The sequence below is a fragment of the Dendrobates tinctorius genome, unplaced genomic scaffold, assembly GCF_039654945.1.
Source record: "Dendrobates tinctorius isolate UK_male_01 unplaced genomic scaffold, ASM3965494v1 ptg000022l, whole genome shotgun sequence".
In the NCBI taxonomy this organism is placed as follows: Eukaryota; Metazoa; Chordata; class Amphibia; order Anura; family Dendrobatidae; genus Dendrobates; species Dendrobates tinctorius.
The window spans coordinates 95747575-95762608 of record NW_027361690.1 but is presented as its reverse complement, the minus strand read 5'-3'; the positions used below and the strand labels follow the sequence as shown (position 1 = coordinate 95762608).

General features: G+C 44.5%; 1 protein-coding gene across 1 annotated transcript in view; it reads left to right on the top strand.

Moving 5' to 3' along the window:
- The first annotated feature begins 5699 nt into the window (after positions 1-5699).
- LOC141084436 (uncharacterized) overlaps positions 5700-15034 on the top strand; it is a 63796-nt gene continuing 54461 nt past the window's right edge. The window contains exons 1-3 of the mRNA XM_073569161.1: positions 5700-5770; positions 6580-6691; positions 10555-10643. Coding sequence (XP_073425262.1) covers positions 5700-5770; positions 6580-6691; positions 10555-10643 — 272 coding nt within the window. The remainder of the gene's footprint in view (positions 5771-6579; positions 6692-10554; positions 10644-15034) is intronic.

The following is a 15034-nucleotide window of genomic DNA, read 5'->3' as shown; positions in this document are numbered from 1 at the left end:
TGTTTCCTGGCTTGGTCTGCCGTGTCCCTGCCTGGCTGTGCGCTGTATTCGGGTCCCCTGCCTTGCACTCTGTTGTGCCTCTTGGCACACGCTCTGAACCTGCACTCTGCATTGTACTCGGTTGTGCCTCCTGGCACTCGCTCTGATCCTGTGCTCTGTCTTGTACTTAGTTGTGCCTCCTGGCACACACTCTGATCCTGTGCTCTGTCTTATACTCAGTTGTGCCTCCTGGCACACACTCTGATCCTGTGCCTTGTCTCATACTCAGTTGTGCCTCCTGACACATGCTCTGATCCTGTACTCTGTCTCTTACTCAGTTGTGCCTCCTGGCACACGTTCCAATCCTGCACTCAGTCTTATGCTCAGTTGTGCCCTCTGGCACACACCCTGCTCCTGTACTCTGTTACACCTCCTGGCACACCTGCTGCCTGACTCAGTGCTCTGACGTGCTCCTTGCACGCATCCTGCTTCACTCACACCCAGACGTACGAAGTCTCTGTATACCACGTGTTCCCGTGTCCACGCTTTACACGTTCCTGCAGACACACTCACCCACTCGTGTCTCCTGTGAGCTGGCCGCCTGGTGCCAGCAGTCGTGGTACCTCATCCCCTGGGGCTTGCCCCTGACACTCCCTGTATAGGGGGTGGTCTTCACTAGGTCATCTCGCCCTGGGAGGGTTGGTGCCACGACCCAGAGGGTCCACTCCAGGAGTCGTCAGACATGTTATCAGCAGCACATGAATAGTTTACAACCCATAGTCCTCCATATAGTATAATACACTCCCTATAGTCCTCCATAGAATATAATGTGCCTCATAGTCCTCCATTTAGTATAATACACTCCTCAGTCTTCCATATAGTATAATACACTCCCCATAGTTATCCATATAGTATAATATACCATATGAAGCACTATGAGGAGTGTATTATACTATATGGAGGACTGAGCAGTATATTTTAATATATGGATAACTATGAGGAGTGTATTATATTATATGGAGTGGAGGACTGAGTGGTGTATTATACTATATGGATGACTGAGTGTCTTTTAATACATGGAGGGCTATGAGGAGTGTATTATACTATATGGATGACTAGCCCTCCATATACTAAAATACACTCAGTCCTCCTTATAATATAATACACTCATCATAGTCTTCCATATTTTAAAATACACTGCTCAGTCCTCCATATAGTATAATACACTTCTCATAGTGCTCCATATAGTATAATACACCGCCAGTCATCCATGTAGTACAATTCACTTCCCATAATATAATGCACCCATAGTTCTTCATATAGTATAATGTATTCCTCTTAGTTCTCGATACAGTATAATGCAGCCACCCCACAGAGTATAATGCAGCCATCCCAGAGTATAATGCAGCCCCACCATACAATATAATGTAACCCCCATAGAATATAATGCAGCCACCACACAGAATATAATGTAACCCCCCATAGAATATAATGCAACTCCCTCATATAGTATAATGCAGCTCCTCCATAGAATACAATGTAGCCCTCCTCATATAGTATAATGCAGCCCCAATAGAATATAATGTAGCTCCTCATAAAGTATAATGAAGCCCCCATACAAAATAATCTAGTCCCCCATAGAATATAATGCAGCCCCCCCATAGAATACAATGTAGCCTCCTCATATAGTATAATGTAGCCCCCTCATAGAGTATGATGCAATCACCCCCATAGAATATAATAAATATAATACAGCCGACCTCCCCATAGAATTTAATGTAGCCCCGAATAGAATATAATACAGCCCAAGATTATTATTACCTCCCCATAGAATATAATGTAGCCCCCATATTATATAACACAGCCTCCCCCATAGAATATAAGGTATAATGCACCCCCATGCTATATAACACAGCCACATAGTATATAACACAGCCGCATAGTATATAACACAGCCGCATAGTATATAGCACAACACCACATGATATATAGCACAACACCACATGGTATACAGCACAGCCCCACATGGTATATAGCACAGCCCCACATGGTATATAGCACAGCACCACATAGCATATAACCCCCCCGAGAATGGCCCCACAGTCCAGTACTCACTGTTACATTAAAAAAACACATTCCTCACCTCTCCTCATGCCCGCGCTGCTCCCGCCTCCTGTCACACAGTGAGTGCGCGATAACGTCATCGCGCAACCGCAATGTAAGAGGCAGAGCGGGAATGATGGGATGCTCTATCCTTCATCATTGCTTTGAAATGTCCTGGCGTCTATGCGGGGGCGGGGGGAGTCGACGCTGGCAGCAGGCGGGCCCCATTGCCTCACGGGCCCCATATAGGCTGTGTGATGTGCCGCTAGCTGGGGGCCCCTGGGGGAGTGGGGGCCCTAGGCAGCTGCCTGGTCTGCCTGCCGCCAACCCCGGCCCTGCCTGTAAGCTGAAGGAGATATTCCCTCAAGATATAGATCTTCAGAGTCTTATGTGACCAAATGACATTTGAGGGTGTGACCTATCGGCAGTTGAGGGGCATTAGATTTCCAACAAGTTATGCAAACCAGTTTATGGGCTTGTTGTAATCGGTGCACATCGCCTGGGCCCTCCTGTCAATGGGTTGCACTTTATTTTACAAACTGTTCATAGACAATTTGTTTTTCATTTGGATCGGTACATTAGAAGAGAGGCAAACAACTTTGTTCAAGGTCTAAAAAATAATAAATGGGGTTTAAAATTTCCATCTACCTTTTCCATGACCTCAATTGAATTCCTGGGTTTTGGTTATTTCTATAAATAATGAGGGAACTATTCGGATCTGCACCCTTTTTAAACAGGTAGAAGTCAACAGCTTTCTTAATTATTCAAGTGGGCATCTACCTCGTTGCGTGAAAAACATACCTTATGGACAGTTCTGGAGGATTCAAAAAAATTCTATGTCTGAAGTTGACTATTATAATGAATGCAGGATTCTGAGGAGGAGATTTTTGGAAAAGGGATACCCCCAAACAGCTTATAAAAGATGTCTTTGAAAAATCTAAAAGGTTGAAACAAAAAGGTTGTTTAGCTAAGATTTCTACAATATTTGAGAGGACAGCATGTTTGGGGGAAAATAGACTTCAATTTAGTTTTGTAGCAATTCTGAAGAAGTAATGGTTTATTCTGGCTGGAGACCCCATTTGATAAAAAAATTTTGCCTGAGGATCCTGTTGTAGTATTTAGGCATAATAAAAATGTTAAAAACTTGATAGCGCCCAGTCAAATTAATATGAAAATCAATTATGGAGCAGAGAGTGATAAACATGAGGGTACTATTCTGGAAACTAGTGGAACCTATAAATGTGGTAATCAGAAATGCAAGAGCTGTAAATGGATAATTCAAGTAGAAAGCAATTTGTAGCAGTTGTTAGAGGGGAAAAGTTTTTTCGTAAAAAGTTTTTTAAATTGCAACAGTTTGTATGTCATTTATGTATTTCAGTGTCAATGTAAATTGCTGTATAGGGGAATACATCTCAGGATGAATAAACACAGGTCTAATTTAACCCCTTTCTGACATTGGGCGTACATTTACGCCGATGTCGGAATCTCTCCCTTTCATGTGGACTGCGGCAGTGAGCCCACATCTTTCCGGGGACATGTCAGTTGTTTTGAACAGCTGACATGTGCCCAGAATAGCCGCAGGTGGAATTGCGATGCACCCGCGGCTATTAACTAGTTAAATGCCGCTGTCAAACTCTGACAGCGGCATTTAACAAGCGCTTCCGGCAATCGCGCTGGAAATACGCACACTGGTGGCCCACATCACGTGATCGCGGGTTATTGGTGTGTCGGTATGACAAATGGAGGTCTCCTGGAGACCTCTATGGTTGTCTGTGCCGGATTGCTGTGAGCGACACCCAGTGGTTGGTGCTCATAGCAAGTGAGCAATTGTACTACATTGAGGTGATCTGACCATCGCCTCTATATAGCAGAGCCGACTGGGTTATGGCAGCTTCTAGTCTCCCATGGAGACTATTGAAGCAATCCAAAATTAAAAAGAAAATGTTCTTAAAAATATAAAAAAAATTAAAAAAAATAAAAGTTTAAATCACCTCCCTTTCACCCCATTCACAATAAAACAATAAAAATATAATCAAACATACACATATTTGGTATCGCCGAGTTCACAATCGCACAATCTATCAATAAAATAAAAGGATTAACCTGATCGCTAAACGGTGTAGCGAGAAAAGTCAAAACGCCATAATTACGTTTTTTGGTCGCCATGGCATCGCATTAAAATGCAATAACGAACGATCAAAAGAACGTATCTGCACATAAATGGTATCAATAAAAACAACAGCCTGGCATGCAAAAAATAAGCACTCACCCAACCTGATATCACGAAAAATGGAGACGCTACGGGTAACGGAAAATGGTGCATTTTTTAGAATTTTTGGGAGTTTTTTTTACCACTTTGATAAAAAAAACCCTAGGCATATCTGGTGTCTATGAACTTGTAATGACCTGGAGAATCATAATGGCAGGTCAGTTTTAGCATTTAGTGAACCTAGAAAAAAAGTCAAACAAAAAACAAATGTGGGATTGCACTTTTTTTTGCAATTTCACCGCACTTGGAATTTTTTCCCCTTTTTCTAGTACACGACATGGTAAAACCAATGATGTCGTTCAAAAGTACAACTCGTCCTGCAAAAAATAAGTCTTCACATGGCCATATTGATGGAAAAATAAAAAAGTTATGGCGCTGGGAATGAGGGGAATGAAAAAAAAAAAATGCAAAACCAAAAAAAGCTCTAGGCGTTAAGGGGTTAAAAAATGGAATTATGAACCATAGTTTGTCGAGGCATTTTTTTCATGTGCATGAAAAAAAACCCTGCCAATCTAGAAGTTATTATAACAGAACAAATACCAGCTAGTCATAGTAATAGCCATCAAAGATTGGTGAATAGGGAAAGTTTCTGGATTTTTAAATTGTCCACATTAGTTCCTGATGAGACAGCACCCTCAGATCGTCATTTTTTTCCTTCCTGTTCCAATGATATTTATGGCACAACTAACTTGAGTATAAAGTTTAGGGGTTTATACAAGAGCAAATTAATGTTGTATGACATGTTAATGTAAATGTCACAATTCGACTGGCAAGTGACCCGGGACCAGGGGCTCCTTTCCTGGCCCTAAAGCTAGGGGGCGCCCTAGCTCATCCTGTACCCGGGATACTTCAGATGGCGAAGATGCTGGGGCCTCCGCCCTTGCTTCATCTCATAGAACAACCGTTCGTCTGTCCCCTTCCCCCACCCAGGGGCGCTACTGTCCACCGCAGTACACCAACCTGACAGACAGGGTAACAAAGACAAGGGTAAACTGAGAACTCCACACACACAAAATATACACTCACATATAACAGTGGTATTCACCAGGGTGTGTAGGGAGGAGGAAGAAAGCAAAACAGGGAAGGATAAGGAATTTCCAAGCATACAAACCAGACAACAGTCACTAATAAACTCCTCCAGCTTTCCTTCTCAAAACCAATTTCTCCCTCTCCAAAGTCATGCAGCAAGTGCTATATATAAAAAAACTATCTTCTTCCTATACAAGGCACTGCTGCTGATCCGGGAGGTCACACAAGGGATGCGTATGTCAGATGGAGTCAGGTAGGTTCAACAGACGTGCATGAAAAAATCTATAATTTCATGTACGGGTATGTTACCACGAAAAGTATGGAAATCTTCCCCCAGAAGAAGGCACCTTGCCGAAACGCACGTTGGGGCAGTGGCACCGCAACTCTCAGGTAACACCATGTTATTTTAATATATTCCCTCTCTCCTCTCATTATTTTTTTCCAAACACTGCATACAGCTTTGATAATCTAATTTGTTGGTGCTCCCATTTCCCTCATACTTTGTATATAATTTGTTATATTGCTTTATATGGAATTATTTGGCTGCACATATACTCTTGAGCAACTTACTTTCTGTTTATTATTGCCTTTATGTTACCCCTCTGAGTTGCTGTTCCACATTCTGACTTGTCACTGTCATCACCTTACTGCCTCAGTTATGTTTGTTTTTTATATGTTACTTCAATAGAGCTTTACCTTTTATATACAGTATCTATCCATTGGTTCCTGGTGCCTGGTTGATTTGTGCAGATTGTCTCTACTTCTACTGTAATATCCAAGGAATGTTCCATGTGGAAAATCTGGAGAGAAAATCTTTTCCTTATATTACCTCTTCAAACATACCCTCTTACTTTGCCTCTTGTGTATAACTCTAATAAAGACATAGGGAGGCACAATGAATCACTCTATCCTTCTTCACTAAGGGTAGTGTGAATTGTATAAATCTCATGTCTTCCACTGGCATCACAACAATATCATAAGGTCAGAAGAGACCTACATGAATGGTCACATTTCTATGTCATGAGAGTTGGAAAGTTGGACGAAACCTCTTGTCCCTGTTTGGGTGGTATGGTGACCTCGGCCCACCAACCTCATCTTATTTATATCAATACATCCTACCTTATATATTTGTGTTATCTCCATGTACCCAAATCAAAATCTTCCATCCCAAATACAATCATTCTCTTTATCCCTTGTAGGTCCACAGTGACTACATCCCACTGTGATTCCCTGAGAAGCCTCCTACAAGATAACTTCACACAAGCTATGGAGCAGTTCTATGATATCATAAATGCATTACCGCAGCATGTGGTGAGAACACAAAATGGAAATATGGCTCTGAGTTGAGTTTGCTGTAATCAGCACATTTGGTAATTAGACATCTGCATACTATGGTCCTGATACTGGTGTCTTGCACGCCAGTCTTAATGAAGACACTACTGGCGTAAGAGATGTCTGATTCATTAATAATTCATTATTGGGAGAACACCGCTTAATGAATTAGATGCATCTCACAACTGCCGTGCGCCTCTACCAGAAACGTTACTCTAGTCAAGGACTGGAATCATTTTCTGGCATAATTTACATCACTTTGCATTAATTTTGACCAGTATTAAATGGGCCATGTCACTCCACATCCTGCCCCAGTTCTACCTGGTTTGGCAAAGCTGGTCGACAATGGCATAAAAAAGACAAATGTTGCAACATTTTTAGCTGTGCAAAATGGTTGGTGCATTTTAAAGTGTTTAAACGCCTGAATTCTGGTATAAAACCCATAATTAATTGGGTCCTATGTGTGTGTTCACATATTCACATTTCGTTCTGTGATAGACATTGCAGCCCAGGGTGGAACCCTCCAATACACCGGGTATGGGTCGGATCTTCTGGTCCCTGTTACACGGTTGGTGGTGGCTGTGCTCGGCACTTGTTACTTTGGAGGCACTGTAAAGAGAGGAGGCACATGGCCTTTTGGTGAGCGGGGGTTAAATGCTGCTGTTTTACTGTCCCCTCTGAGTGTGATGGTAATGGCATTCCCCATGAAGTAGGTTGTACTATTCAGCTTGCCGTCTCCTAGGGCTTTCAGACATTTCAGGGGCATTTGCCTAATGTTGTATGGTTTACGTTATTCATTATCATATATAGAAATGATGGTTGCATTGTTTGTAGTACTTTGCTGCCATCTACTGGACATTGTTATGATATGTTTTCGTGTTCTATAACTGTAATTCCCACAATGTCTCTCTCTTTGTAATTCCTCCTATCTTCTTCCTCACATCCTTTCTGCTGGTGCAGCATGTGCATCAAGACTGAAGAGAGGATTCTCCTGTTACCTCTACCCTCCATATTCTACCTCATCTTCATCACTTCATCTTCCCTGACATCTTTCCTCACCTCATCAAAGTACTGCGAGTACCGCGGTGAGGTTTAGGTTGGAAGAGGTTACCTTTTATTTTTAACACAGCCAGGAGGATGACAGCCACAGATGGTACAATGTAAACACGTGTAGATGAGAAAACAGTCCCAAATCACAGGCTGCATATGGTAGCAGAGACAGGCAACCAGGAATATAAGGCTATGTGCACACGTATGCAGAAAATTTCTGCATGAAAACCTGACTCCTTCCCAGAAAACGCATGTTTAATTCTGCAAGTTTTCTGTGCCGTTTTTGCGCAAAAAACGCGCGTTTTTTTCCAGAGCGGAAAGCGGAGCGGAGCTACAAATGCGGAATTTTCCACGAAATTAATGAGTATGCTGCGTTTTTTCCGCGATGCGTTTTTTTCACGTGAAAAAAACCGCAACATGTGAACACAGCCTAAGAGGAGAGCACGACAGCAAGTCCCTCCAGTGGCCTAAGTACAGTGGGGAAAAAAAGTATTTAGTCAGTCAGCAATAGTGCAAGTTCCACCACTTAAAAAGATGAGAGGCGTCTGTAATTTACATCATAGGTAGACCTCAACTATGGGAGACAAACTGAGAAAAAAAATCCAGAAAATCACATGGTCTGTTTTTTTTTCATTTTATTTGCATATTATGGTGGAAAATAAGTATTTGGTCAGAAACAAGCAATCAAGATTTCTGGCTCTCACAGACCTGTAACTTCTTCTTTAAGAGTCTCCTCTTTCCTCCACTCATTACCTGTAGTAATTGCACCTGTTTAAACTTGTTATCAGTATAAAAAGACACCTGTGCACACCCTCAAACAGTCTGACTCCAAACTCCACTATGGTGAAGACCAAAGAGCTGTCAAAGGACACCAGAAACAAAATTGTAGCCCTGCACCAGGCTGGGAAGACTGAATCTGCAATAGCCAACCAGCTTGGAGTGAAGAAATCAACTGTGGGAGCAATAATTAGAAAATGGAAGACATACAGGACCACTGATAATCTCCCTCGATCTGGTGCTCCACGCAAAATCCCACCCCGTGGGGTCAGAATGATCACAAGAACGGTGAGCAAAAATCCCAGAACCACGCGGGGGGACCTAGTGAATGAACTGCAGAGAGCTGGGACCAATGTAACAAGGCCTACCATAAGTAACACACTACGCCACCATGGACTCAGATCCTGCAGTGCCAGACGTGTCCCACTGCTTAAGCCTGTACATGTCCGGGCCCGTCTGAAGTTTGCTAGAGAGCATTTGGATGATCCAGAGGAGTTTTGGGAGAATGTCCTATGGTCTGATGAAACCAAACTGGAACTGTTTGGTAGAAACACAACTTGTCGTGTTTGGAGGAAAAAGAATACTGAGTTGCATCCATCAAACACCATACCTACTGTAAAGCATGGTGGTGGAAACATCATGCTTTGGGGCTGTTTCTCTGCAAAGGGGCCAGGACGACTAATCCGGGTACATGAAAGAATGAATGGGGCCATGTATCGTGAGATTTTGAGTGCAAACCTCCTTCCATCAGCAAGGGCATTGAAGATGAAACGTGGCTGGGTCTTTCAACATGACAATGATCCAAAGCACACCGCCAGGGCGACGAAGGAGTGGCTTCGTAAGAAGCATTTCAAGGTCCTGGAGTGGCCTAGCCAGTCTCCAGATCTCAACCCTATAGAAAACCTTTGGAGGGAGTTGAAAGTCCGTGTTGCAAAAGCGAAAAGCCAAAAACATCACTGCTCTAGAGGAGATCTGCATGGAGGAATGGGCCAACATACCAACAACAGTGTGTGGCAACCTTGTGAAGACTTACAGAAAACGTTTGACCTCTGTCATTGCCAACAAAGGATATGTCACAAAGTATTGAGATGAAATTTTGTTTCTGACCAAATACTTATTTTCCACCATAATATGCAAATAAAATGAAAAAAAAACAGACAATGTGATTTTCTGGATTTTTTTTTCTCAGTTTGTCTCCCATAGTTGAGGTCTACCTATGATGTAAATTACAGACGCCTCTCATCTTTTTAAGTGGTGGAACTTGCACTATTGCTGACTGACTAAATACTTTTTTTCCCCACTGTATGGTGTCCAGTACTGAGCACTGAGGAAACTACTACCTTCAACCCTTTCAGGATTGTAATCCCTGTTCGGCCCCCATGTCCCAGCATCATTAACCTTCAATAACATGTGAGTCTTGTTAGCGGAGATTTTCCCCATAGTTGCTATGAGTAACTAATCCTAGCCGAATATTCTTCCTGCATTCTGGGCACGCTTGCAATGGCAGTAGACCGCTGTGTGAACAGTAGAATCGGGGCATCACTCACACCAGGAGTAGACGTTCCAAAGGTTCACTCACACTTTCCTCGGAGAAGCTTCTTCATAATGGCCTGGTAGAACAGGAAACTAATTTCCCTCACATATTTCTGCTGCTTGAGCTATCTTGGTGCTCACTGAACTTCTCTTGTAGACTCTTGACTCTGAACTCCAACTCTAACTCTGACTAGAATTATTCTTGCTATAACTTTTATGTGTATCACTCGGGTATTACAAGATGACAGTAGTTATCACAGATATGTATACCAAACACCAAATCCATACTGTGAACCCTGGCTAATCAGATGCATGGGGTCAGCTGAACATGGATATAGCCCATCATACCTGCATTTATGGTACATACTGTACATTCTGGGGGGTCTACTGTTATACACGTACTGTCTGTCTATCCTATATGATAGATATTATGACATGGCATATAAATGTTATACATGTTTCCCATCTCTTCTCCTGTTCAGGTTCGCTGTGTACTGGATAAGGTAATCGTCCTTCCTCCATCTATTACTCTGCTGAAAAGTTTAAGCTCCCAGATGATTGCTGAGATTCAGTAAGTCAAAGCCATCAGTTCTCTTCAATGTTTAGCAGCCTCTGCCAGGTGCTGCAGATCAGCTTCTATTCTTTTCAATGGCAGTTGATCTGCAGTACTTGGCAGCGACTGCTAGACTGTTGTATGCCCTCTGCGCATGACCGACCAAATCATCACTAAGCTAGAACAGGCACTGACTGTGGGTTATCTCATTAATGGACAGAGTAGTTATCATGGTTGTTCTGTACATGTGTAAGCAGGTTGTGGGGTTCAGTGACAGACAGGAGGCAGAGCAAGGGTTAACAAGATGTAACAATTTAATAGAACATGGTATTCACTCCTGGCAGGGAGGTTAATGGCTGCGCCAATTCTTTGGAATGCACTTCCCAGGTCAATACGATTAGTCCCCAATCCCCACAATTTTAAGCGTGCCCTAACGCATTTATTCAGACTGGCCTACCGCCTCAACACATAAACCTAATCTATCCCTGTATGGCACAGCCAAAAGTTTTACCATAACCAGGTTCCCCGCATCATGTTCCCACATGCTTTATGCATCCATTAGCCCTCCGTGTCTGTACTGTTACACACTTAACATTATGGCTGGTCCAAACAATCAGGGCAATTGTTACCACCCACCTTTCGTGTCTACCTCTTTCCTCATAGACTGTTAGCTTGCGAGCAGGGCCCTCATTCCTCTTGGTACCTGTTATGATCTATGTGACTATTGTTATGTCCCCTCTGAAATGTAAAGTGCTGCGGAATATGTCGGCGCTATCGAAATAAAATTTATTATTATATTATAAGGGGGGGTGATAATACTGTAAGTATAGCAAATGTAAAACAATAACAGTCCAGTGAAGGAACTTATCATGTCCTGTATGCTCCTCTGCAGTAGATGAACCCTCAGGGGGGTGGTAGAATCGGCAGAGGCCGAGAATATGTCCTCAGATTATTATTATTATTGTTATTATTATTATTATTATTATTTATATAGCACCATTAATTCCATGGTGCTGTACATGAGAAGGGGGGTTACATACAAAGTTATAGATGGGGTCCTTTAAACGATGCTCCGTCTTCTGGCGGCAGCGGTCGGTCTCCGTTACCTTCCGCTGATTCCCTAGTCCATAAGCACGTGCAGCCAAAGCAAACAAGGCCATGGCACTCCCAGAGTCAAACGTAAATGGGCGGGAAGCAGGTGGCAGGGAAGGCCTTCTCTACTCTGCACGTGCACGGTACTCAGTCACTGAGCGCACGGCACCCCTGTCTCTGGCAGCTAGTGAGCGCACGGCACTTCTCTCCACAGTGGTCCCATTGGAGGTGGCGGGGACCAACCAACGCAGCCTGTTGCGGCACCGGTACTCAGAGGACGGCGCACGCTGCTTATCTGGCTGCGCGCTGTTGCTGGTTTACGGCAAACTGCTTGCGGCTGTGCGTGCTTTTCTTTTTAAGCTGCCCCTCCTACTCGGGTCATGAGGTTGGTCCGGCTCCTCATTCCTTCCCCCAGGCAATAAGGGGCAATAAGGGAGGCAGCCTCAATGGTTCCGGACCCAGTTTGTTACAGGTACAGGCAGCTCGGTCTTCCTCCTTACACATGAGCCAGTTCACAGCTCGCTTCTGGGATCATGTGCAGAACTACAATAATATCCCCATATAGGCCAGTTCTCTGCTGGAGGTGTCTTGTGTATGGCATCAAAGGCATCATTCATGCCACTCTAGGCTTGCCAGTGATGCTACTGGACACGTAGACGGCCAAGAGGTGCATAGAGGACATTTCACTTCTAATTAGTGTACCACACGGGAGTTGTTCATTTAGCAAAATATCTAACGGCCCTAGTAGGGATACAAAAGTCTTTTCATGCCAAACATCAAGGTGGAAATGAGGTATAAGGTAAAACCTGGTGACAGGTTCAACTAAGTGATTATATCATGCAGTTACTTACACTACTCAGTACCGGGCCGGTTCTTAAGGGGATGTGCTTGAGAAGACCGCTGGGGCTGATGGTGATGCAGCAGAGTTGTTACCACTCTCCACAGGTAGAGCTAAACCCCAGGGCAGTTATAATGAGATACGATGGTGATGATGGTGGTTGTAGTGCAGGGCAAGTGACGGAGTAAATAAATTGGAGGACACAGCAGTGTGCAGTCTTCACAGGTTTTACTCACAGTTCTGATGTTACAATCCCCAGCCAGGGTGCTGTGTCCTCAGGGTCGGTGGTCCAGCCAGCTCTCAGGTAATTTGGGGTTCACCGTGTCAGAACCCCCTTCAGATGTTCCTTCCCTGGTCATCTCACTGCGCTGGCTCCCTCCACTCCTGCCCTGCGTCTTCACACACAGTGTCCCAAGCCAGCAGCCTCGGATCTTGTCGGGCAACATGCTCTAGGTCCCCTGGATCCTATCTGGCTGCCTTTTCAGCTAATGTGTTGGATGCGGCTTCAGCACATGCACATACTGCAACCTCCGGTTAGCTAGCTAGGTCCTTAGTTTCTCCACTAGTCTGGGGCCGGTCCCTAACTGCGACCTGGTCCCTCCACCCGACTACGGTCGGTGTGGATGCGGGCCCCACGGGTGGATTCCTCACTACCCGTGCCCCTAGGACCCCTTATTTCTCTCTTCCGCTGAAGCTTATCTTTCTGTTCTTCTGTCCTTCCTTTCTCTCTTTCCACTGTCTGCTGGTCCCGGGCTGAGCTCCTCACTGCTCAAGTCCCCAGCACCAACTGCACCCTTTCCCTCCAACTGTCACTTCCTTCAGCTTCCCCTGCTGCTTTCTCCACGCACATCCACTACCCAGTCTCTCCCTGCGGCTGAGAGGTCTGGTGTTGGATGCAAGTATATCAGTTCTGTGCTGTGCCCCCTCCTTACCTGAGAGCAGAATACCACATCTCTGAATGAGGTGCAGTGGTGACTGAACCCTCAGGGGTGCCACACTAACAGTTAATGATATTGGATGAGCTAAAATAAGGTACATCACAGGGCATTAATACAGCAAAAAAGGGGCAGCTGTATTTACCTGCCCAGGTCTCAGAACTAATGCACTATCCGGATGCAGAAAACCTGTATAGTAAAGATCGCGGCAACACAGGTGCAAAATACTGATGAAACAACCACTCACAACCTGACCGTTCATGGAGGGGGTGATTGCTTAGTATTAAATTGAACAAAAGCGGGTTGTATAGACCATTGGTCACACTCAGGTAATGCACCGTGTCTGGCTTACATCCTTTTAGTAACGCCCATACTATTAGATTAGGAGGGCTGCCCAGCGCTAAGTGCACCCCATGAGAACAGACACCCTAGTTTATAAGGCCAAAAATGATGGGCCTGGCTGCACCCTGAAAAATTATATATAAAATAAATGAGGTATTGGTCGATATTTTGGCCAAGATATGCAAGTTCACAACCTACGTGTCAAGGGTTCTCACACTTGCGAGTCCTAACACTAAAATTAATAGCAAAGTCACAAACAGAGGACTAAAAATCCTCCAAAAATTCAAGAATTAACACAGCAAAAAACAACATCACAGGCAGGTCACCAGCCAACTTAAGGTCAGACAATAGCTCACAAGCTTTAAAGAAGAAATGTTTTTTTTATTTTTATTTCATAAATTTAGTAATACATGTGCAAATAAGACACTTTGTAATATATGTTAGGCGTCGGGTTCCTGCAGCTGCACAGCTGGGATCCAGAGCCTCACATTCAGAGGTCTCCCATTCTTCAGTGAACGCAGAGGAGCCTGCTCAGCAGCCCCGTCGCTCCTGACACTCTGCTCAGACCAGCTCTATGGGTCTGGTTGCTGCTGCTGCCACCTCTGGGCCAGCAATAGCAACGCAGCCTGCTCAGCAGCAAGCCGTTGCAGAGGCCAAGTCCTTCCGTCGCTCCACTGAGCATGCTCACGAGACAATCTCCCATTGGAGATCGGGAGTCACATACACAGGTCCTTCTCCAGATCTGATTGGTCCATCTCAGGGATCTGGAAGCTTCCGGAAGGTCCCGGCTATAAAAGGTTTGCATGGCCGCTTGGCCATGCGCTAGTATAGACTCTAGTTGCTACCTGTGTGAATGATGACGGATGCATGAACCTGCGAATGACTCATTAAGATTCCCCTCCCTCTGATATTACGTGTGTGGATAGGGGCTTAGTCTTAGAATCAGCGCCATTCAGTGGCGCGCTACAGGCCACAGTGCATATCTCCACAGAACTAGCGTCCGACAGTGCACCCCCTCATGTGCATTGTTGTATAGCGGCTGTGTCAGTCGCCGTGCTGCACTCAGCAGCACTTGTCGGCGTCCGCGGTAGCGATGCCGCACGCACGGTAGGTCTAGACGGACACTGACTCTGTGTCTTGGGCCCTAGTCCTGTAAGAACAAAAACGTTGGCACAACCCTGAGAATTGTAGGTGGTGCCCAA